The following is a 26,208-nucleotide window of genomic DNA, read 5'->3' as shown; positions in this document are numbered from 1 at the left end:
CATGTACAGTGAAATGTCATTCAGCCTTAAAAAGGAATGAAATTCTGGCACATGACACATGAATGAGCCTTGAAAACATCACGGTAAGTAAAATAAGCCAGATACAGAAAGACTAATAGTGAATGATTCATTACACTTAGGCCAGGTGTCTACAACAGTCAAATTCATAAAGAAAAACGCAGGATAGAAGTTACCTGGGGCCTGGGGAAAGGGGGAAAAGGAGTTATTGTTTAGTGGGTACAGAGTTTCCGTTGGAGATAACAGAAAACTTTTGGCGATAGAAAATGGTAATGATTGTACAACAATGTAAATGTATGTAATGCCACTGAATTATACACTCAAAAAGGATTAAAATGGGGGCGCCTGGGTGGCTCAGTCGGGTAAGGGTCCAGTTCTTGATTTCAGCTCAGGTCGTGATCCCAGGGTAGTAGGATCAAACCTCGTGTCAGGCTCAACGAGCATGGAGCCTGCTTAACATTCTTTCTCTCCCCTTCTCTCCCTCCTCTGCTCATCCTCTGTCTCTCTCTCTGTCTCTCTCTCTCTCTCTCTCTCACTCTCTCAAAAAAAGTGTTTAAATTTTCCTATAAATCAAATGAGATTTCATGTTGAAGGAAAAAACAAAATTAATAATTGACACATATTTTAAAAAAGACATCTTAAAAACATTTTAAAAATAAAAAATAAAAATAAAAGGACATCTTTATCTTTGCACATAAAAGGTTAAAAATTAAATGTGTAGTAAAATATGAGCAAAATCTATGAAGTATGAATAATGAATAATTAGGGGCAAAAAAAATTGGATAAAGGGGGTTATTTTCTCTTGATGAAATGCATAATTAAGAGCAAAGACCCAATATGAATTGAGTCTTTGTGGTCTGAAAAACAAACAATATCAAGCAAAATCTGTTATTGAAACAAAGATGGTTTAACAGGTTTTAGCCCAGTCATTTTTAGCTTAATTTATAAATAAGTAGATATAAACTTTGATCATTTCAAAGACTACAACTCCTCACGTTTCCAAGAAACACTGGCAGAAACTATTTATTCACCCACAATGAAAAATTCAGTATATATTTAAGGCTATCTTCTCTAATCCCAAGAAAACTAAAAATTAGTAAAATTTAAATCAGAGGCCATTATATTAATAACTACCAGCCCAAAGAAAACAAACTAGAAACACAGTAACAGTATTAATATTGACAGACAATTCTTCCACCTAGCACTTCTCCATTAAAATACTACTTTTATATACCTACAAACAATATATGTTATTCAACATTAACTTTGACAATTTGTAATTTAAATTCATGAACATTAATTGAAGATCTCAGTATTATAGAGCTTTTTCTAAAAAGTCTATTTTCTTGTGAAACTGTTTCAAATAACCTTAATAAGCCCAAAGATGAATTGAGTGCTTCTCAAAATAGTATAAAAAGAAAGTACTACAATAATCAGGCTTGTGCAATCCCTATCAAAATAACACCAGCATTCTTCACAGAGCTAGAACAAACTCTAAAATTTGTATGGAACCAGAAAAGACCCTGAATAGCCAAAGCAATCCTGAAAAAGAAAACCAAAGCCGCAGCCATCACAATTCCAGACTTCAAGCTGTATTACAAAGCTATAATCATCAAGACAGTATGGTACTGGCACCAAAACAGACCCACAGATCAATGAAACAGAACAGAGAACCCAGAAATGGACCCACAAATGTATGGCCAACTGATCTTTGACAAACCATGAAAGAATATCCAATGGAAAAAAAGATGGTCTCTTCAGCAAATGATGCTAGGAAAACTGGACAGCAACATGCAGAAGTATGAACCTGGACACTTTCTTACACCATACACAAAAATAAACTCAAAATGGATGAAAGACCTAAACGTAAGACAGGAAGCCATCAAAATCCTCGAGGAGAAATCAGGCAACAACCTCTTTGACCTCTGCCACAGCAACTTCTTACTTGACATGTCTCCAGAGGCAACGGAAATAAAAGCAAAAATGAAATATTGGGATCTCATCAAAATTAAAAGCTTCTGCACAGCAAAGGAGATAATCAGCAAAACTGAAAGGCAACCGACAGGACAGAATGGGAGAGAAGATATTTGCAAATGACATATCGGATAAAGGATTAGTATCCAAATCTATAAAGAACTTACCAAACTCAACATCCAAAAAACAAATAATCCAGTGAAGAAATGGGCAAAAGGCATGAATAGACACTTCTCCAAAGAAGACATCCAGATGGGTAACAGACACATAAAAAGATGCCCAACATCACTCATCATCAGGGAAATACAAATCAAAACCACCATGAGATACCACCTCACACCTGTCAGAATGGCTAAAATTAACAATTCAGGCAACAACAGATGTTAGCGAGGATGCAAAGAGGAACCCTTGTGCTCTGTTGGTGGGAATGCAAACTGGTGCAGCCACTCTGGAAAACAGTATGGAGATTCCTCAAAAAAATTAAAAATAGGACTACCCTACAACCCAGCAATTGTACTACTAGGCATTTATCCAAAGGACACAGGAATGCTTACTCAAAGGGGCACATGCACCCCAATGTTTATAGCAGCACTATCAACAACAGCCAAAGTATGGAAAGAGTCCAAATGCCTATAGACTGATGAATGGATAAAGAAAATGTGGTATATATATATATATATACATACATACAATGGAATAATACTTGGTGATCAAAAAGAATGAAATCTTGGGGCACCTGGGAGGCTCAGTCAATTAAGCATCCAACTTGGGCTCAGGTATTATCTCACAGTTTGTGGTTTAGAGCCTCACGTCAGGCTCTGTGCTGTCAGCTCAGAGCCTAGAGCCTGCTTTGGATTCTGCGTCTCCCTCTCTCTGTGCCCCTCCCCGACTCATGCTCCGTCTCTATCTCTCAAAAATAAATAAATGTTTAAAAAAATTTAAATACAACAACAAAAGAATGAAACCTTGCCATTTGCAACAAAGTGGATGGCACTAAAGTGTTTATGCTAAACGAAATAAGTCAGTCAGAGAAAGACAAATATTATATGATCTCACTCATATGTGGAATTTAAGAAACAAAACAGATGGGGGTGCCTGGGTGGCTCAGTGGGTTAAGTCCAACTTAGGCTCAGGTCATGATCTTGAAGTTCATGAGTTCGAGCCCCACGTTGGAGCATGAAGACTTTCGGATTCTGTGTCGCCCTCTCTCTCTGTCCCTCCCCTGCTCATACTTTGTCTGTCTCTCTCGCTCTCAGAAATAAACATTTAAAAAAAAAAAAGGAAGAAACAAAACAGATGAGCATAGAGGAAGAAAGGCAAAGATATGATTAAAATCAGAGAGGGAGACAAACCATAAAAGATTCTTAAATACAGAGAAAAAACTGAAGAGTTGATGGAGGGAGGTGGGTGGGGGGATGGGCTAAATGGGTGATGGGCATCAAGGAGGACACTTGTTGGGATGAGCACTGGGTGTCATATGTAGTGATGAATCACTAAATTCTATTCCTGAAATCGTTATTACACTATATGTTAACTAACTCGGATTTAAATTTAAAAAGGAAAAAAGAAAAAAAAAAAAAGAATCAGGCTTGCAATTTTCACTATTCCCAGCACTTCTTCTAAGCAAAATAAAAGGCAGGGTGGTAACGTTTTAAGAAAAGAAAGGATTAAAAAACAACAGAAACTAGTCCACAGTTTTAATTTGTTGGGCTAAAAATGTTCAAAAGGCTATGAAGTAGTTGATGGAGGGGGAGGGAGGCCAGTTTTCAGAGGATATTCATTGTTATTACGAAAAGAAGGTACAGAATTAAATCAGATTAGCAAAATATTCCAAATAGTCTCAGTAAGACAGAATTTATATTGTAAACACAATTTCTGCACTAGGTATCCACACACTATAAAATAAGTGGTAGATACTGTGAAGCATCTGAAGCGAGCACCCAGGTGGGGCTGTCCCCCACAATGCTTCCAGCCTCATCCTCCACACTTGCCTTCCACGGCGGCCCACCACGCGCCCACCACCACACCCGTCACCACAGCCCACCACAGGCCCCACCACCTCGCCCACCCACCGTGGCATGCGCAAACCTCAGCAAGCATTCTCCCGCAGAAGAGCAAGCTCATCCTGCCCTCGGAAGGGAGGCCAAAACACTCAGCATCAAGTAGAAAGCCCTCTAAGAGCAGACTCTGTAGCCGACCAGCGTCTCTCCCGTATCTTCCACCTTGAGTTTTATGCTGTCTTGCTTGCTTGCCCTCACCAGTCCTCCCCCTCACCACCAGTGAGCACTACGCCTTCCTCCCTCTCATTCCCCTCCTCTCTGCCAGATAAAAGCCCTACCTTTATTTGCTGACCCAAATCTTACAATTTCAGACTCAGTTCAGTCATGATCTACAAAAAGGCTTTCCCTGAGATTCTAAGTTGGGACTGGTGTCGTGGTATCCTTGGCAATAAAACATGATTGAAAACACAGAATCCTAAAGTGACCTTGAAAAAGAATCAGCTTCCATTTTCTCATCTATAACATGTATTACCCACCTTAGAGGGTCCTGAAGATTAAGTGGCTTCATAAACACAGAGTGCTTAAACAATGACCACGACGGAGTAAGAGCTATCCTTAAACTATCTTTGGCGAACTATTACCCCTCTAGGCTTACCTCTGTTTTACGAGTGTCACAACAGAAGTATCTATCTCCCATAAGAGTGAAAAGAACAGCCTCTTATTCATCTTCCACCCCCAGTGCCTAGCATATAATAGGCAATCAAGAAATGTCTGGTGAACTAAAATCACGGTCTCTGGACTGGTGGCAGCAGCAGGAAGGCATATGCTAATTAGAGATTCCACTCACCCAATTATAAATTCACAGTCTGGTTCACTCACCCTTAGTGAGCCCTTACTGGGCACAAAGCCCTTCTCTCTAGCTGTGTTCACGATGCTTTCGGCCCCACTTAAACTCCAACCAGCAAGTCTTCAACAAGCCTGAACAACTGTTACCAGCAGGTCAGATGACAATGTGGACGCAATGAGTCATAAATAAGGAGAAAAGACTGTTTTTCATGACATTGCAATGACAGGAGCCACAGAGAGGAGAAAGGCAAAACATGAACAGAAGACAGCCCCAGGAGTCTGGGGTTATATGGCATGAGGTAAAGATTCTCACTCCTTGAATGGAATTTACCATGTGAATGAAGATAAAACAGACTTGAATTCAAAGGGAAGAAAAGAAGGAATCACATTCTTTAGGTCAACCTAACCTTTATAAGTACTTAACAATAAATTTTTTAGGTGGGCTTGGGTAACTTAGTCGGTTATGCATCTGACTTTGGCTCACATCATGAACTCACCCCCTGTGAGTTTAGGCCCCACCTTGGGCTCAATGCTGACAGCTCAGAGCTCAGAGCCTGGGGCCTGCTTCTGATTCTGTGACTCCCTCTCTCTCTACCCCTCCCCTGCTCATGCTCTGTCTCTGTCTCTGTCTCTGTCTCTGTCTCTCTCTCTCAAAAATAAATATTAAAAAAAAAAAAAAACATTTTTTATCTTAACAAAATATAAAAAGTTCAGTAAAAATATTTTTGTCTTTTATTTACTTCAAGGGAAATAAAAACATTCAATGTGGGGGGTGGGCAGGTTCCTTTGACTATGCCTACAGTTATGCCTACATAACTGAGGTATGGAGTACCAGACTGCTATCAGCACTATTTGGAAAGGTCTAAAGATTTGATTAGATATCCTCAGATATTTACTTTCTGAATTGGTAGCAACACATATATTATCTTGTTCCTTTAATGACTCAACAAAAATACTGTTCCTACCTTCCATTTTAAACTTGGTAAAAGTAGGGACATTACGAAACTCTATTGTTTGCTTCTATTAACATATACCCAAAGGAATAAGATTCTTTTCCTAGGAGGCATTTATTCTCTTAAACCAGTAAAGTAAATTAGATATAATTTTAAGCAGTACTGTTTTATTTAACATTTCTATCATACCAATTGGCACTTCTACAACAGATTTAACCTTTAAAGTAAAAATAATTCATTGAATCATAAAACATCAGCAGCCAAAAGTTAAAAGTGAATGACTAACTTTTACAGATAAATGTTCTGGCCAAGAAATTTTAAGTTAATTTAAGAAGCAACTGATAAAACATTCTTCACACTTCAAAGAAAAAAAAAAATCACTTGTTGAAAACCTTCAATATGTGAAAATCTTCTAAAAGTACTACCAAATAGTATGATAACCCTAAGAACTAAAGAAAAATTAAGAACTATCATCCCTATTTTATGGGTAAATTGAAGTACCTGAAACAATGTTATTAAACCTTTGTAAAATGTATTTTTCTTTTCAAGAGATGTGTGTGTATTATGTGTGTGTGTGTGCTTCAAGGTCTAAGATTTCCACACATGGGTATTGGTATTAAGTAAAAACAGTATTTTGTTTGTTTTTTATGTTCTAATCCCGATTTACAAGGATCAGGTAGCCTATAACAAAGTTTAATAAAACAAAGATCTTAGTCAAAATAACATAAAGAGAAAAAAATTGGCAACTATAGGAAACAGTGTATATTTTTGTGATGAATAAATTTTGCTCTAATAGAAAAGATAGAATATCAGTCCTTCAAAGAAATCAGACGATAATTTTAAAACTGAATATATAAAATGAAAAATGATTTGTGATATACTGAAATGTACAAAAGGGTATGGTTTCCAATTACATGGAGATTTCTCTGGTAGTTTACAGATTTATGAAAATAATGCTGTAATATAACGGTTTTGAGGTTCCTGTACACATGTTGATCAGTCATGCCTAATCAAAACACTTCTTTCAGGGGCGCCTGGGTGGCTCAATCAGTTAAGCATCCAACTTTGGCTCAGGTCATGATCTCACAGTTTGTGGGTTAAAGCCCCATGTCAGGCTCTGTGCTGACAGTTCAGAGCCTGGAGTCTGCTTCGGATTCTGTGTCTCCCTCTCTCTCTGCCCCTCCCCACTTGTGCTCTGTCTCCCTCTATCAAAGAGAAATAAACATTTAAAAAAAATTTTTTTTAACTTTAAAAAACATGTGCAGTTTACTATATGTCAATTATACTTCGATAAAGATGTTAAACACCCATGTACATATACATTCACACACATATAAATGAATAAATACTAAGAAATGTGCAAAATCTATATGAGAAAAATACTTTTGAAAGACAAAAATGTAGACTTCAAGAAATAGATATAGCACATTTTCCCCAAGGTGTGGAGAAAATCTAACCATGATTCAAAATCCAGAACCAATTTTTCAAAAATAACCTGATAAAGACAGCTATATAAAAATAAACAAATGAGGGGTGCCTGGGTGGCTCAGCCGGTTGGGCATCTGACCTCAGCTCAAGTCATGATCCCGTGGTTCGTGAGTTTGAGTCCTGCGTCAGGCTCTATGCTGACATCTCAGAGCCTGAAGCCTGCTTCGGATTCTGTCTCCCTCTCTCTCTGCCCCTCCCTTGCTCATGTTCTGTCTCTGTCTCAAAAATAAATAAAACACTAAAAACAAATTTTTTTAAATAAACAAATGAATAAAGCTTCTGCACCGTCAAAAGCATCATTTGCAAAGTCAAAAAAAAAAAAAAAACAGAAGGAAAAATATTGCAACCTGTCTTGGAAAGCCAATGTTCTTAATATATAAAGAGCTCATGGAAGTCAGTTAAAAGAACAAAAGACCAATGACCCGAGAGAAAAGTGGATAAATGCTAGGAATGTTCACAGAAAAAGAAATGAAAATGACCCTCAAAGTTACAAAAAGATGCTCCACTTTACTAATAGAGAAGAACAAACTAATCCTACACTGACAGACATTTCATGTATCAATTAGCAGAATGGCAAAAATCTGAGGTCTGACCATAAACCCTGTTGCTGAGTGTATAGGAGAAAACACTTTCTAATAAACTGCTGGAGAGTGAATGCAGTGGTGTAGCTGAAGAGGAGAATGCAAAAATATCTACAATTTAAAATTCATTTACTTTTTTAATTGAAGTATAGTTGACATACAATGTTACATTTAGTTTTCAGGTGTACAATACAGTGACTCCCCAACTCTGTGCCTGATGCTATGCTCACAAGTGTAGCTACCATCCATCACCATACATGCTATTACAGGATCACTGATCGTATCCCCCGTGCTGTACCTTTCATCACCATGACTTAGATATTCCATAATTAGAAGCCTGTACCCACTTTGCCCGTCCCCATATCCACTCTCTCTCCGACAACCTTTTTGATAGAGCGATCCTACTTAAAGAAATCTACCCTAGAAACACACTTGTACATGTATGAAATGACATATGCACATTATGCATATCGCATAATTTATATTAGAAATTGTGTCCATCAATAGGAGACTGGGTGAATAAACACACACTGAAACACGTGCAGCCTATGAAAAAGCATGATGAATACCTCCACATGTGGACATGGAAAACTCTCCATACCTATGATTCTGTGCACACAGGATGTATTTTTAAGTTATAAAAATAAGGTGTAAAACCATATATGACACTCTATCATTTATGTAAGAAGTGGGAAGAGCAAACCTGCTTACATTTGTAAAAACTAAAATAAAAACAGAAACAATAAGCCAGAAAACAAGATGGCAGGGAAACACCTGAGTTACGTGTTGGTGAGGAGAAAACAATTCCCAGAAGTAAAAACAAATGAAAACAAATCTAACTGTACAACAAATTGGAAACAGAAAAGTCTTCGAAGTGACTTCAAGGCACAATTGTTTTTCTGTATATTCTTAATGAGATTTGGTCTAAGTCAAAAAGAACCGCAAAGAAATCTTGAACTTTATCAGTTACTGACCACAGTGATACTAACATTGCTATTCTGAAACCACTTGGTATATGCTGAAGGTTAAAGCTAACAAGCAGTTATGTTGCTGTTGCTAAGAACTAAGACTTTCTATGAGCAACAATACAAGTATAAGCAAAGAAATACAAGTTTAAAATCCGAGAAATAGCAATCTGAACTTATATTTTTTAAATACATATTCCTAGTTCAATTACTAAACAAAAAAATGACATCACAGTAGCTGTAAGTACCCCACTGGCCTGCTTTTGATCTTGATATACATTCCCCCGTTACAAGTAACCAGAATCAAAAAACTAATTAATTTATGACAGTAATCAGATTTTCTAGAGAAATGGCCTACTGCAGAATGCACAAAATAAGCCTGAAACATACTGTATCTGAAAGCTCTCAAAGACTAATGAGAAAATAAAACCAGCTTAGAAAGACTAAAATAAAATAAGATACTATTTATCATATCCCAAAGAAAATACTGATTCTCACCATATCTATAGCAAAGAGGCTGCTGTCATCCCAGATATCTGCTGAAATTGCTTCACCAATAAGTATCACATCCTCTGCAAGCAATTCCAGAACTCTTATTATCATTTGTCTACTACCTAGGAATATAAATAGGAGAGAAGAAAAAAAGTTAACTTTCAAATGAACATCTAGATATCATACTGCTCAATCCTCTCATTAGCCATGCCCCAAACTCGTTTAATTTTTTTGGTGACTTCAGAATCATTGAAGGACATGAATAGGAAAGTCAGAATCTACAATCACCATTAACACTTCTGTTCCATTCACAATACTATTTAACCACAACACATCAAGTGTGCTCATAACTAAGAAAGATATTCCAAAAGAAAGTAGCAAATCCAACTAAAAATGCCCTTAGATTAAAATGTTTCTAATTCCAAGACCTTCCGTGTTACATGTAATAGGTGACAAAGCACCAGGTGAGGTTTAGAAAATGCATTCTGTTATTCTATTTAGCGCTAGAAGACTCCAGCCTTGTCAGAAGTATTACACCACACCTGAGTTGCCTGGGAAGCTGAGCTTGGACTGGACCAACTAAAGGAATAAATGTCCATGATGGTGTTTGTTGAAGAAACTTCAAAACATTCCACCTGAAATAGGTTCTCAAGCCTATACTGACTTAAAACTCTAAAAAAATTCCAAAAGAAACTGTGCCGTCGCAATCTCTTTTCTCCACAGAGTATCATAGGAGTTCCACTATTCAAAATCACAAGTGAGGTGAATATTCAATCAAGACTTTCCTGCCCCATATACCAGAGGTCAATTTCCAATGAAAGAAGTAAAACAAACTACCAGATCATAAGGGTCCAGATTAATTGTTTCTTTAGAACAGCTGCAGCAAGTTCTCTTGGAAATCTCTTATGATATTGAATAATTACAAATAACGCAATAATTTATCACAAAAGGGCAAGAGGACATTTAGAAAATTTTATGTACCAAGATATAGCTTTATAATTATCAACGTGACTTTTTACAGCAAATTAAGAAAAGGTTAAATGCAAAATCATTACATCTAAAACTACTCTTCTCAGTCTACCACGCAGACAAACGTGTACACTTTATGATGCCAAAGTTCCGCTCCTCCTTCATTTCACATTACGAGTACGTGAATTACTGTGTCCTTCTAACTCCTGGAAGCAGTTATTCAGTCTATGGTAAGTTAGGGTATATGGTTTTCCACAGGATAAAAAAATGTTTAATGCTTCCCAAATACAGCCCTACGTCCTGCTTCCCTCACCACCACCTTCAAGCAGGCAAAAATAAGCCACAGAGCTTAAAGAACCATTCAAACGGGATAGATTTTTTATTGAGCCGTTACAAAGCAAAAAAGGCAAATCTTGTTTATCTTGTATTCATATCTCAACAAGGTTATCAACTACAAAAAATGTATAGAGTTACAGAATAAAAAATCATTACTGCTCGCAATATGCTAAGGTCTTAAGAGCGTGGATGTTGGGTTCAAGCCTGTGTTTTAGCTGCTTGCCTTTGGATCGGCTTCTAAACCACTCTAAACCGCAGGTTTCTCATTTGTAAAATAGAGACAAAGTAGTAACTAGCACTTATGGAAAGATAAAATGGCTGTGAGAGGAGCACGTGCGGTGACGCACACGAGGCCGAACGTGATGGCTGAGCGAGGCAGGAAGTCCCGCGGGAACCACTGTCAGGACCAGACTCCGTGGGACAGCAGCCACGCTGTTACCGTTCTCATCATCCTTTACTAGAATTACAACTACCTTACAATGCATACTTCAGTACATCTTTGCAAATCTACCCAGCACATTTGAGAGAAAAAGCAACTCCAGAATGTTTGGGGGCTTTGGGGTGTGGGGTCTTTAGAAAAAGAAATGACTACAAAGGTAAGAATCTACTCTGGGGTTTATTTCTATTTTTCACATGTTTCACGGCTTACTACGAACTGAGTGGGAAGACTGAATAACTGAGAGCAACTCAAAAAGTTTCCAAAGGGCAAAAGCCGAAGATCCTTTTGTCCTGATCTATTCATGCTCGCCCACCTTCTCTAACTGAACCCAGCCACACTGTCCTTTCAGTGCTTACGTTCAGCCATACAGAGGTGGAAGCCTGGGCAATGAAAAGCCACGAATGGAAGGGCATCCACATTTACTTAGAAGACAATAAAGGCTTTACTAAGTTCTTAAGGATTTGTGTCCCAAAAGATACGTAAATACAAGTTCTAAAGATCCCAACACAGAAGATGAAAGGAAGAAAACTAAGAGTCCCAGAAAACGGACAAAACAAACACCAATCATACAAAAAGAACTGTGACTTTGAAAACAACTAACCTGTTCTTAAGAGAGGAACTGCTGATTCCAGAACAGAGACACAGAACTGGGGAAGACTGAGCTGGAGGAATGGCAGCTCCAGCGCATCTTCGGTCTCCAGCTCCGGCAGGTCTATGTGCACCACGTCCACAGGTGAAGGCACAGATACCCTGGAGTTGACAGGAGCATGACTCCCGCTCCCACTGGAAAGTAAACAAACGACAGTCCTTGAGTATGGAAACGGCCACAAAGAGCTGTACCGCCTATCTGCTGTCTGGCACATTAAAAGCCCCACGCTGGACATAACCATACTGCCTCACGCAACAACTGTGCTCAGATCTGTGAAACCTTGACAAATTTATGAGACTAAACTCCATAAAGATGGCTCAAATCGTAAGCGAAACCAAAAACGCATTTATATATATTGCTTTTCAAAAGGGATGGTCTCAGAATTCCTGTAGTAGCAGTCAACATGAGCACTAAGAACCTGTTCATTTCTACAGAAGAGCAAGCCAATTCAGAGCAAAGTTCTTCTGTAATCAACTTATAGAGGCAAAACTGAATCATTTACATAGTTTCCTAGATTTTCTGTGATTTTCACCAAATGTTCTAAGTGAGCCAATGTTCACAACCGGAGAATGCTAGAAAATGCCAGAAAAATATGAGGAGAAATGAATGACTTCATTTAGTGCACTCAACATCACGTAATGATTTTGAAAATGTACCAAAGAGCAGAACATCCCACCTTTCTTGGCTTTCTTCATTAAAAATTCCTACCTTAGATGTAAAGTGATGGCGTGGGGATAAAGTGCTATATTTTTTTTTTAATTTTTTTTTTTTTAACGTTTATTTATTTTTGAGACAGAGAGAGACAAAGCATGAACGGGGGAGGGTCAGAGAGAGGGAGACACAGAATCTGAAACGGGCTCCAGGCTCTGAGCTGTCAGCACAGAGCCCGATGCGGGGCTCGAACTCACGGACCGCGAGATCATGACCTGAGCTGAAGTCGGCCGCCCAACCGACTGAGCCACCCAGGCGCCCCAATAAAGTGCTATAGAAAGGCCTGAACCTCACAATTACCAAGGACCTCAAATTTTTGACTTTTAATGTTATCCACAATCGAAGCTGAACCACAGATACACTAATGCTGTTGAGCACGTAAAACTCCCAAAATCTATGTTTTGCCATTTGTTCAATTTCAACATCCCAAAATATGAAAATGAGGTGGGCTTCTCTCTAAGTCTCAAAGGCCCCTTGAGGAAGGTGTTCACTCAGGAGCGAAAATTCAGAAGCATTAGATATAGCACACTAGATACAGCTTAGAGAATGAGGCAGACAGGCTCTGGAAGAGTAACGAGAAAAGCCGTGCCTGACCAACACCAGCTCCTACGGAAGGGTCAGGAGCACAGGCTCTCAGATCATACTGTCTACACCCCTGCCCTCTCACCAACTGTATGAGCTGGGGTAAGGCTCCCTGCACCTCCGAACCAGGCTTTCCTGTACAAGGATGATGATACCAATGCTATCATAGGACCCGGAGGACAACGGAAGGCCATGAAGCACGTACGGCACTCGGGGTAACACCAAGCACGCAGCCAGCATCAGTCAGTGTCAGTTGGTGGCAGCAGCATCGTGAGAAAATAATGACGCCAACAGACAAGCGTTCATCTCACTGAGCATTTATTAGAACGACACCAAAGAGACTAACATGTTTATAAGATGCTTGTGGCATAAGAATGAGCTAACACACAAACACCACGCCAGCCCCTTTAAGCAAAGCTGATGTGTAGAAATCTGTATTTACACAAATGAGTAAAATACCATAAATTGTGCACTTTAAAGGAACTTTCCTTTATAGTCTCCAATCATTCCCTTTAATAGTAAATACTGATACACCCAAATTATGATTAGAGGGGCACCTGGGTGGCTCAGACAGTTAAATGCCCAACTCTTGGTTCCAGCTCAGGTCATGATGTGGTTCATGAGTTCGAGCCCCACGTCAGGCTCCGTGCTGATGGTGTGGAACCTGCTTGGGATATTCTTTGTCTCTCCCTCTCTCTCTGCCCCTCCCCTGCTCACTCGTCTTGCTCTCAAAATAAGTAAATAAACTTTCAAAAATCTTTTAAAACTTACGGTTAGAGTCACAAATATGGGTTTAAAATATTACCAAAGAGGCACCTGGGTGGCTCAGTCAGTTAAGCGTCCAACTCTTGATTCTGGCTCAGGTCTGGATCAGACACAAGAGATTGAGCCCCACGATGGGCTCTGCTCTGAGCGTGAAGCCTGTTTTACATTCTCCCTCTCTCCTTCTCCCGCCTCCCCCTCCCTCTCCCTCTCACACACGTGTGCCCTCTCTCTCAAAATAAATAAAACATTTAAAAAAATTAAATCTTACCAAAATGTACCTATCATTTAAAGCTATGCTTTTAAACTAGATCACATTTCATCTACGGCTAATAAAAACAATTAAATGGGCCAGAATCCTCATTCTTTTTCTAATGAAATAGAAAGGAAGAGAAAATATAGCTCACTATGTAGCATATGGAATCAAAGTACTATTTTGTGAACATCTTGTTTTGGCAGGGACACACACACAGACACACACACAGGGAAACATACACACACACAGAGAAACATACACACATGCACATACATATAGAGCATACGTCTGTGTACTGAGTATTGAGTTGCCTGTAATATTATTTCGTACTACGGGTCATGGTCAAAAAACTATGAAAACCACTAGTTTAACACAAGGCCAATACCTGTGGTAATTTTCCAAGAGAGAAGACAGAGAAAAACGTTAATCTCCCTCTCAAAGTAAAATACACACACACAAGTTAACTGGGCTTTTCAACAGTCACCTGGAAGACACTGCGTCCCAATCCTGACCGTCTCCCCTGGGTCGCTGACCTGTGCGTCCAACCACAGAAGGCCGGGGGCTACTGCTTCCTGGAGAAGGATTCTGGGAATGATGAATAACTCTAGCTTCATGACAATAAGACAAAGAAGAATTTTGGGAAACTGTATCTGAGAGGAAAAAAGAAAAAAATTATCTCTCAGTAGAGACAAATTATGATTATGAATAATTTACATCATTCTTTCAAAAAACAGTAACAAAGTTAAAATAGTAGAAATGCTTCTCTTGGGGTAAAAGTAAAGGTCAACCTTTTCTGCAAGTATTCACTTAGCATTTGCATCTAACATTAGGTGTACCTCTAACTGGCCTGATTACATGCAGCCTTCTAGCCGGCATTACTGACTTGGAACATTTGGGACCACCAAGGCAAAACAGCAGATTAGGCACATCCCTGCTCATAACTCCACAAGAAACCCTACCTCAAACCACATGCAAAAATTAGCTCAAAATGGATCAACAACCTAAATATGAGAGTTGAAATTATAAAGCTCTTAGCAGAAAATATAGAGGTAAATCTTCATCACCTTAGATTTGGCAACGGATCTTTAGATCTGAAACCAAAGTACAACCAAAGAAAATACAGATAAATCGGACTTCATCAAAATCAAAGGACATTATAAAGAAACTGACAACTTACAGACTGGGAAAAAATATTTGCAAATCATATATCTAAAAAGGATTTAGTAACCAGGATTATAAAGAGCTTCTAAAACAACAATAAAAAAAAAAAAAACCCAATTTAAAAATGGACAAAGAACTTTAAAAGACATTTCTCCAAAGAAGATATACAAATGGCCAATAAGTGCATAAAAAGTCACTAGGAAAATCCCTAGTCATTAGTCAGGAGTCTTTACCAGAACCACAGTGAAATACCAGTTCATATCTACTAGGAAGACTAGGATTTTAAAAAGGGAAAATAACTGAGTGTTAGCAACATATAGAGAAACTGGAAGCCTCACAGGTTATGGTGGGGATATACAATGGGGCAGCTATTGGGGAAAACAGTTTGGTGGCTCCTCAGAGAGCTGAAGGTGAAATTAACATATGACCCAGCAATTCCACTCTTAGGTATACACCCGACAGAACTGAAAACAGGGGTTCAAAGAGATATGCCTATGTTCACGGACACATTATTCACAACAGCCAAAACATGAGGACCACTCCCGGGTCCAGCAACAGATAAATGTATAAACAAATGTGGTGTATACAGAAAAAAGAATGAAATTCTGACACAGCTACAATACAGAAGAACCTTGGAAGCATCATGCTAAGTGAAATAAACCAGACCCAAAAGGACAAATATTGTATGATTCCACTTGTATGAGATACCAAGAACAGACAACTTTAGAAACAGAATGTAGAGAGGTTACCAGGGGCTGCAGAGGGAAGGGGACACGGGAATAGGGCTAAATGGTCACAGATCTTCTATTTAGGGTGATGAAAAACATTTGAGAACAGAAAATGGTGATGGGTGCATAAGATGGTGATGGGTGTGAATGTAATAATGCCAACAAAATTGCACATTTTAAAATGGTTATAATGGCTTGTGCTACATATTTTACCATAATTTTTTAAAGGAATTAAGAAAAATAAAGGCATTTTCAGAAGGAGAAAAAAAAAAAGCTCTCTGAGAGCTTCTCACCGCACTTCAAAGAAAATATGAAATCCTTACCAAGATCTACAAGTCCCAATACAGTCAGCCCCTAGCTACGTCTGTTCTCACTTCATTTCCCTCTCTGCTCCCCACTCCACATTTACTACATTCCAGTCACATGTCTGCCTTTTTTCTGTTCCTCCATAATATCACCTGCCAAGGCCTCCGACCTACCAGGAATACAGTTCCTGCAGCTCTTCAAGGGGATGGTTCCTTCTCGCCCCTCAGGTCACCTCCTCTGAGGGGCCTTTCCCACCCATCCTATCCAGGTAAGCCTCATTTCCCCTGTCATTTGCAGTCACATCACCCTATTTCCTTTGAGCATTTCTGATCCGAAACAAACTTGTTTGCTTGTTTATTACCTGTCCCCAACCTTCTCAAGGATGAGCTCAGAAGGGTGGGGACCTTATCTGTTTTGTTCAGTGTTATACCCCCTAGAGACTAGAATATCAGTCAGCATATAGTTGGTGATAAATAAAAATTTAATACATGAGTAAATCTTCAAAGATAATACTTTTATCAATATTATAACTCTTATTCTGATGAAATATGGGGTATCACAAGCTCTCTGCTATCAGTCATTTGCAAAATGCTGTATCTCAAGAATGTTAATGAGGAACCCTATACCCTCTGAGACCTATAGTAAAGCTAATGTATAGCATAAGTATTCAAGTAGCATAGGATCAGCGAAACTCTGAACAGAATTGGGATTAACTGTGAAGCATGATGACAAATCATTGTAATTTAGTATTCAACTTTCAATGCACATGGCATAAGTGCACAGAATTTCTAAGCTGTAAATACTGCTTTGACAAAGCCAGCCGAGTGCTCTAGTTGGCCATTAGGTGGTGCTTTTTCCCTTAAAAGTCTGGCACTACTATCATATTATAAATACTCTAACTACATCACAAGCCGCATAAAAAGTTTTCATAAAATACAAATCAGGAGCACCTGGATGGCTCAGTTGGTACAGGATGCAACTTTTGATCTCGAGGTTGTGAGTTCAAGCCCTATGTTGGGTGGAGAGGTTACTTAAAAATAAATAAATAGGGCGCCTGGGTGGCGCAGTCGGTTGAGCGTCCGACTTCAGCCAGGTCACGATCTCGCAGTCCGTGAGTTCGAGCCCCGTGTCAGGCTCTGGGCTGATGGCTCAGAGCCTGGAGCCTGTTTCCGATTCTGTGTCTCCCTCTCTCTCTGCCCCTCCCCCATTCATGCTCTGTCTCTCTCTGTCCCAAAAATAAATAAATGTTGGGAAAAAAAAAATTTTAAATAAAAATAAATAAATAAATAAATAAACATAAAATACACCCAAAAGTTAAAAAAATATATTTATTAAAAAAATATAAATTGTTATTTTTTTAAACCAATCTATTAATACAACAAGTAACTTCTAAAATGCCCAAGGTCCCACATAAATAGTTGAACTCAGAATTCTAACCCCTGGCTCCCAACATCAGTATATGCCTAAGAGAAAAGAAAAAAATCTTGCAAATGGTTCTTATCAAAAAAAAAAAAAAAAAAAAAAAAAAAGGACAGGATCATGAGTGGTTCTCTCACTCACACGATTGGTTTTCAAGTGATTATCTGATTGCATTTAGGAATGAGGAGTTTATGCTGTGAATATTTACACAGTAAGAATAATAGAAACTTCTCAGAAGAATCTGCAAATACCACCAGTGACTAATGAATAAATAAACATAAATACCTTGTTTACTAGAGAAAAAACCTGGATCACGGTGAAAGTTCAGTCTGTTTCTTAAATACACGCACAGCTGCTGCAAACAGGACACGGACTGTAAGGCCAGGCGATGCTTTCCGTCTCCTCCAAAGGCCAGTTTCAACAGAGATAAAAGGCTCTGAAATATGATGAATGAAATGAATGAAAATGATCAATGAAAGTGGGTGTGGAGTTTAAGTAAGGTTAAATGAACAACCAAAGGAAAGAAAATAACTTGTAAAATATTTGTAAGACATAAGAAACGGAAATAGGCAAAAATGACTTAGCAATGGGACAAAGCGAGACAATAAAATTTAAAAAGAGTGCGCGTGTGTTACATCTAAAGTGTGTAGGTTGAGTACCTATTCTGGGAGAACATGAATTACTCCCCACTCAGGACGTAAGTTACAAAGTAGTTTTTAAAAATAACAGCAAGCCTTCAGCATCTCAAACAGCTAAATCATCTTGCCACGTTTTGGCAGCTAACAGCTTTCCTCTCCTCTGCTGCCTTCTGACAACTGCCATTGTCACACTGTGTCTTCATACTTACCATTCAGGGGCCTCCATTCAGCCCTGTGATTACGGAGCGAGGGTGCTGAGGCATCACTAGCTGCTGCAGATAGGCCACAACCCTAGACCCCACATCTCAAGCTCTACCATATAAACTACAGAATCTATCTGAATTGCTCATTGCCCTATTTCCCCGGCATCCAGCCCTGTGCCTTAGACATCCTACATATTCAAAAAACAATGCTATTCTTAGATGAAGAATGGTTACTGCTGCCCAACTTCAATTTCCAAAGTCTATTCTCCCCTTATGCAACCCATAAAAGGTATATTCAAGGTGGTCAAACTGGACTTACTTGTGTGTGTCAAAAGAGACCACCTCTGATCAAAAGAACTACCACTACCCAAAGAAGAGCACAAGTGGTTTCAGTAACCAAACACTTCATTTTGTAAATATAATACTGCACACTCCTTCCCAAGGACTCCTACTTTGCAAAATCTGTTTCACTGTAAAGAAGTTCTCTATTTCAAAATCTACAACAATTACAGAGGATTCGTACCTGAACAATTTTTGGCCTTTGAAGAAAAATTTCAGCAGGAAAATCTTGCATGATAACATCCTTCAATAGTTCACAGGTATTCCAGATTAAAGTGTGGTTACTACTTCTTAAAGAGCTACAAAAAGATAGCATTATTTATTTTTAAAAAGAGCTTATCTGTACCAGATTCCAAGTAACCTAGTAGCGTAATGACTCTACTAACAGTCCTTCAGGTCTCAATTGAGACTTCACTTCCCTGGGCAGCCTTCCTAGATCTACTCCGTAATCAAGAACTCTAGGAGAGGTCCTTCTTCCATATGCCTATATTCGGTGCAACAGCAATTGCCTGTTGACTTTCTAACCCCCACTAGAGCCTCCTCGACAACAGGCACTACACAGTATCCACCACAGTATGCCAAGATAATCACAATGCTATAAATGAGATCAATGAAGTCAAAGGGCACAGAATGCAATGAAATTCGCTAAATGAATTAGGAAGTAACACAGAAAAAATAACAGGAAATGTAGAGTTAAATTCTAGAAATTAGATTTATTACTGCTCTTCCCCAAGCTAGTGAGTCAAGCTGGGATTCCCCTCCTACCGCAAACAGAGGACACCCCTCACCTTCTCAGACAATATGTGACCCCCTAAGGATATAGCAGAATCCACACGCCCCCTCTCAGCCCAGCTCCAGCCCACCATCCACCACCCAGAGGGGTGTATTAGAAACTGTGTCTCTTCCTGGGGGCCCAACTCAGACCCCCTGCCCCTTTCCTACATGTACCCCACCTCTTCAATATGTTATTCCAAGAGAATTTACTGATGCCTTGGGAGTGCCAGCATCAAAAAGCATTTAACAGCCTGTAGCTGCTTATCTCATCCTAATTCTAGCACATTGGTCTTTCTACTGCCCACTGAATATACTGTCCCCTAAAAAAGACTGCATTTATGCTTAATTTTTTCCATTTTTATTAACCAAGGGCATAAGCTTTGGCCAATCAATCTGGTCAATAAGAGATGACTCATATGTCACCAAGAAGTATACATGTCTCCAATCACGAAAAAAACAAACAAACAAAACCAACAACTAGATGTGTAGCCTGATAACAGCAAATAGGAATTTTCTAAATTGCTCTTTGAAACAGTGAAAATCATTCATATACTCCCAGTACTGCCTTTCACAGACACTTAGTATCTTTTTTCCTGGTGAAAATGTATGATAATAACAACCAGATGTAATGGCTATCAATGAACCAAAATGCCTGACAATGCCAGGCACCGTACCTTTCATTAGAGGAGAGAACATGTCTATCTGTTGTAGTCAGGGGGAGCCAGGGAAATGTAGAAAACTTCAAACACTTCACAGTCTGATTTACTGTTAATGGAACAGCAAAATTTAAGGGATCAAAGACAAGTTGATAGACTCCCAATGTTAAGAGCAAGGCTTTACCCTTAAAACAAGTCTTCAAAGTTACATCTTACAGTAACCTAAAATATACTAAACAAGGTCAGCTGCAAATTTGTTCCCTAACGGGATAAATAACAGAGCTGTTTTCATATCGTACACAAAACTGTTATTAGAAGAGCATTAAATACAAACCAATACTGAATGACATTTAGAATTTGAATTACATTTTCTATTGTACCCTGTGGCTAACCAAAACACAGAGCTTAAATTTAACATGAAAGGAACTGGCATTTGGAGGCCTTTAATTGTAGAACTTAAAAATGAAATAGACATAATCATATAGTATATTTAAAAATTAGGCATGTTCAAATATCCTTCATGGTGTTAGATGTTTAAGCCTCTTTGAAGACGACTTAAAGACCGTAAGGTTGAAGATCAAATATCAGCACTCAAACCAGATTAAAAGAAATCTGAGAAACCAACACAATTTTAAACTACCCCATTGAAATTATGTTTTAAATAAATCTTATATTGTACAAATTAAGGTGGCAAAGCTGAGAACCAGTATGCAGTATCTACGGAAACCCTTCCAAGTGGCAAACAGTCTTTCCGCCAAATGCTCTGAAAAGAGCACGGAATCACTGAATTTAGATAACAGTATTATTAAATTCCCAAATATAGCACAGTTGCTTCTTTCAAAAGTGCCAACACACAAGCAGGGTTTACTTTTTCACAGAAAAGTAAGAGGGGGGTGGAGGGAAGGACGGACCTCTACTGCACACAAAAAAATGGATCCAAAATAAGCCCCTATCATTAACCCACAAACTGCAACTCACATAGCATTTTACCATCTCAATGGTCCCTAACGTTTTTAGCAGCTGCACTCGAGGTCCCACCTTCTCAGCCCTGGACACACTCTCTCCCTTCAGATGTCTCTCCCTGTCACTCAGTGAAGCCTCTAAATCACAAACACAAAGAAACTACCATCTCAAAACCAAAGCTCCCTCACAAGCCTAATAAAACTTTCACAGAAAGAAAAGGTAAAGTATTTTAACAGCTAAACAAGTTTTCAGTTCTTTCTTATGCTGTTATTCAACCAGAGTTTCTATGAAAGGCTTTTAATAACAGACGGCTTCCAAACTGAGTTAAATGAAATACTTGACATGAACAGATATACCCTTGGACACAACGTTTTCTTTTCAACTATGCAGGCAATAAAATGTCAGGTACGTGCTCACTTAATTATTCCCTAAGTGCATCAACTGGAACAAAGGTTTTATCCTTTCCAAGCCTCAGTGCCTTCATCATTAAAATGGGGATATTAACAATATCAATTTCCCCGGGACCTGCTGAAGATTCATTCGTTCACTCAAAGAATATATACTGAGCACCTACTATGCTTTTGCATTGTTTTGCACACTGGGGATAAGCAATGTTCAGAGCTATCATTAAGCTTACAACAAGGAAGACAAAGAAGAGGTAAATTAGTATGTGATTTCAGACGATCTTTGTTAGAAAACTAAACGTAGGTAGAAAGTGATCACTTGGGTCCTCAGGAAGGCCTCTCTGAAAAGGCGACACGTGAGCAGAGACTCAGCCAGACATCCAAAGACCTGGATGAGATTCCAGGGAGAGAGAGACTCTAAATCAGAGTTCTTCTTCTATCAGCTGGTCGCTGGGATAAAGACAAATGAAGAAACCAAAATGATCCTGAGTCTTTGGCTTGAGTAACTGGATGAACAGTACCACTTGGTGAGCTGGAGAATAAACAGGACGCATACACAGCGCGCGGCACAGTTCCCAACAAAGAATTTGTGTTCAGTAAGCACTGAGTATTTCTGCCACCATCACCACCCACCTAAATACAGCTGCTCAAATGCAGTTAGAATAATGTAAAATTTCACCACCTAGACACTACATCCTAATTTGAGGAAACTGAAACATTCAAGCTTGACCACAACATTAGGAAAAGTACATTAATTTCTGATTTACCAGGTCAACAGGATCTATCCCTCTACATATACACACCCATTGGTCGTGGAGACACTTCCGTCTGCTGGAAATTACTTTTGTCTTGAGGAAAATATCCTATTAAGATTTCAGGTTGTTGTGGCAATTCTGATAAAAAAAATATATATTACTGTATTATTGATTCCTTATTTGCTAAAAGCAAAACTTACTCTTTTCAAATATTAGTGTTTTCTCTTAAGTTTTTTAATCATTTTAAAAACTGGAAAAATAACAGGGTTTTTTATCCTTTGAATAGTCTTCCTATAGAGGAAAAAAATGTAAATGTTGAGTCAGTTTTGAATTGAGGGGAGGGTGTTCCCCTCTTTTGTGGTTCAGCAAATACTACTCCTTAGATGGCACAATGTACATAAAGAATCTGTTACAAAGTATTTATTCAAGGGCTCATCTCTGCTTCTTAGTCCATCCCCCTCCTCTCTCTTCCTGCAATTATGTAGTTCCTGACCACTTCAACTTTCATTAATATCTTTAAAGAAAAAGTCGTCAAAAATAAAGGAGTCAAGCACTCATTCAACATCTTTGACGATCAATCCTCTGTCACATGTGATTGCACGTGCAGCAATACAGTTGGAATGGGAATGGGAATAAGGAAAAGACTAAAACTAATTTTGTAACTGTGCTTGAAGTTTTCATGCCAGGATTTCCTAATCTTAATACAGATAACAAAAAATTAGCCCTAGACCATACATCTGATCTCCCCTGCGGGGAACTAGGTTGAAAAGACATGGTTTAAGATTCTACTTTATTGGTTTTGGCTTAGGCAGAAATTTTCACTGTTAAAAATCGCAACCACACAAGAACCCAGTAAACGGAGGCTCCTATTATTTTCTCGTTAACAGCAGCACCGACGATCTCAGCAGTAGCGACACAGCACAGATACAGAGAAAAATATGATCTAACAGATTAAGCAAGCAAAAACACATTTTTAAATACTTTTACTACTCAATCACATAAATCTCAGGAGCATTTTTTTTTCCTTCAAATCAATTTAACTGCTTTCCAGGTACAAGGCACTCTACTGGGAATTAAATCACAAGAGCAACCAACAATTCTGTGCTTAGTACATGTCAGGCCCTATGCCGAGCACTTTACAGCACTGTCTCATTTAATCCTCATGACAATTCGATACGGTATTCTTTCTTATTGTCCCAGTTTTTGGATGAGAAAACTAAAACCTAGAGGGATTAAGTATTATAGCCAAGGTCACAAAACTACTGGAAGAAGTGGGATTTACATTCATGTCTGTCTGACTCTGATTTTAACAGTGTACTATGTATAGCTCATTTTAACTGGAGACCCCATAACAAAACCATGAGCTAGGACATATATCATCCTACCCCTATGTGAGGAACACAGTCCAAGAATGCAAGTATAAAACATTCAGAACAATGTCTGGCACATGGTAATGAGGGCTCAGCGAAAACGTTGTTATTGTTGAAGAAATAATCTGTCCCACAAAAAAAAAAGAAAAAAAAAAAATCACTGGCAAGTTTTAGGCCCCTTGACCAAAATAAGCAATAAATACAAATGCATTCTCCTCTGAATAACAGCAGAGGAGGGGAAAAGGTCAAACTCATGTAAATTAATGCAATAAAAATAAGTTGAGGAGGGAAGGGTTGTTTTTTTTTAACCTAAGATCCCTTTCCTTAGAATTAACCACAAGAACCAATATATTTCTATTTTAGCAGAATGCATCCAGATTGATTCCAAAGAGTTACCAGTTTGTTTGGTTTGGTAAGATGCAGAGTATAGGGCAGGATCATCTGAAGGAAGAATAAAAAGTCCGTCCAGAATGCCATCAATTTCACCCTGTAGATTCGGCTCCACATTAGAACGAAGTTTAGATAAGAATTCAACTGCACCAAGGTCAACCAAATGCTTGACTGCTGGGGGATACTGAAATAAGAAGAATCACATATGTCAAAACTTCTACACTTTATCTGACAGCAACTAAACCAGGAAATTATTTTTAGTATGCTAGATGTTCCTTTTGCAAAAAATAAACCTTGCATTGATGTACCCAAAAGTAAAGAACTTCCATGAGTAGGACACAGATTTATAGAGACATACGTAAACCATGCGATGACACTTACAAAAGAAAAGCCCAGACACTGACACTAGAAATGCACACTGCCAACTCCTACTTTTATTTATTAAATGGATTACCTCTCTCAACTGACTCCCACCCCATCCTCTCCTACCTCCAACCATCAAAAGATGCCAAAGTAATAATGTCCTATGACTGCACACTGACTTACAGTTTCAAAACCTTAGACTTGCCCTTTGACATCTGACCCTGACAACTGCTCTCAAGACAGGCTGAGGGGCACCTGGGTGGTTCAGTCAGTTAAGTGTCCGACTTCGGCCTTCGGCTCAAGTCATGATCTCATGGTCTGTGAGTCTGAGCCCCAGTCGGGCTCTGTGCTGACAGCTCACAGCCTGGAGCCTGCTTTGTATTCTGTGTCTCCCTCTCCGTCTGCCCCTCCCCAACCTGCGCTGTCCCTTTGTCTCAAAAATAAGTAAACACTAAAAAAAAATTTAATAAAAAATAGTTTTCAAAAAAAGACAGGCTGAGGAACATAAAATCTGAAAATCAGATATGGAAAACGCAATTTCAGATACTTGAGGTATTCATTAACCATGGTAACATTAACTTTAAACATATTCTCTTTCAGACACATCTAATCTTTAACATGTAAATAACAGAACACAGGGAAAACGAGAATAACAAATGGCAATTTCCAAAGATGATTCCAAAATTCAGAACACACCAGAACCCAGAAGTTCTATTATTCCGGAGCACAACAGATACAATGTGAGACTCAACATTACACATAAAAGGACGCTGAGCGTGATACACCCAGACGACCATCTCTGGTTGTTCCAAAAATAAAAAATAAAAACAAAAATGCTACAAATTAAGCAACACTCACTCGTCTGATTTTATTTCAAAATGATCCTACCTTAACCAATCTGCTCAACAGGCTGAGAACCTCTTCTTTCATTGGAACAGACGGGAAATTGAACCATTCCAGCAAACGTTGAAGAAGCAGCCTCTCCTGAACTAGATCTTCACAGCAGAGTAAGTTGTGCTCAACCTTGCAGAGGATATTCTTGAGAGCGCGTTCCCTGATCTCGGCCAGCTGATGACCTGTCGAAGGACAGCACAAAGCTATTTCCCAGCTCCGAAGAGACGCCCCCCCCCCCGGAATTCACCCTAAAACTTAGTTGATGCTGGGGGCGGGGGCAGGGTCAAGAAGGAAATAAACCAGTTTTTTTGTTTTTGTTTTGTTTTTAACAGGCGGGCCTCGGGTGCCCTCGGGACGCGAATCGCTGGGTTTACTCAGTCCGAGATGGATCCCCGGGGGCTGCCCTGGCGAGGCCAGGACGAAAGGGAGCCGTCTCAGGGTGGCCCGGCCTCCAAAACGTCACACAACCAGCCTTAGCAAGTGGCCACGACAGGACGGCGACGCGGGCGAGGGGCAACTCAGACTGTTACCGAGTTTCCTGATGAGCCCGGTCAAGACCATCTCGTCCCGCTCAATCAGCCGCCGCCGGAGAATTAAACTGCCGCGCCACAACGTCCGTGTACAATCAGTGTCCCCATGGAAACCCGGCCGGTCGGGCTGCGGGTTCCGCAAGGTCGGAGACAACCAGGGGACAAATAGGAAGCATCCAGGGAGCTGCTGCTGGGCCCCGCGCCTCCACAGAAGCTTAAAGTCTCTCTGTAATTACTACTACGCGGCTCCTAAACAGCAGTCTCTGTCGTAAGAACCGGAAAGAATGAGGAGAC

At 39.3% G+C, this 26,208-nt stretch overlaps 1 protein-coding gene and 1 long non-coding RNA gene across 4 annotated transcripts in view; one reads left to right on the top strand and one right to left on the bottom strand.

Annotated features, from left to right (window-relative positions):
• RTTN (rotatin) overlaps positions 1–26,208 on the bottom strand; it is a 161,933-nt gene extending 135,725 nt beyond the window's left edge. For 2 of the 3 annotated variants that reach the window (XM_040478587.1, XM_040478588.1), the window contains exons 1-10: positions 25,915–25,945; positions 25,379–25,566; positions 24,134–24,311; positions 22,416–22,505; positions 20,264–20,354; positions 19,000–19,114; positions 17,921–18,071; positions 14,506–14,671; positions 11,663–11,844; positions 9,324–9,439 (exon numbers count right to left, since the gene is read on the bottom strand). In XM_040478587.1, coding sequence (XP_040334521.1) covers positions 9,324–9,439; positions 11,663–11,844; positions 14,506–14,671; positions 17,921–18,071; positions 19,000–19,114; positions 20,264–20,354; positions 22,416–22,505; positions 24,134–24,311; positions 25,379–25,566; positions 25,915–25,945 — 1,308 coding nt within the window. Of the gene's footprint in view, positions 1–9,323; positions 9,440–11,662; positions 11,845–14,505; positions 14,672–17,920; positions 18,072–18,999; positions 19,115–20,263; positions 20,355–22,415; positions 22,506–24,133; positions 24,312–25,378; positions 25,567–25,914 lie in introns of all 3 variants that reach the window. The other variant, XM_040478586.1, reaches the window with a different exon arrangement.
• Positions 15,306–25,343, top strand: LOC121032812 (uncharacterized). Its single transcript, XR_005791500.1, has 2 exons — positions 15,306–16,484; positions 25,091–25,343. It is a non-coding gene; the product is annotated as an uncharacterized LOC121032812 (long non-coding RNA).

Source organism: Herpailurus yagouaroundi, unplaced genomic scaffold (genome assembly GCF_014898765.1).
Source record: "Herpailurus yagouaroundi ecotype Mexico unplaced genomic scaffold, PumYag 142, whole genome shotgun sequence".
Classification (NCBI taxonomy): domain Eukaryota; kingdom Metazoa; phylum Chordata; class Mammalia; order Carnivora; family Felidae; genus Herpailurus; species Herpailurus yagouaroundi.
This window is presented reverse-complemented; position numbering and strand designations above follow the sequence as displayed.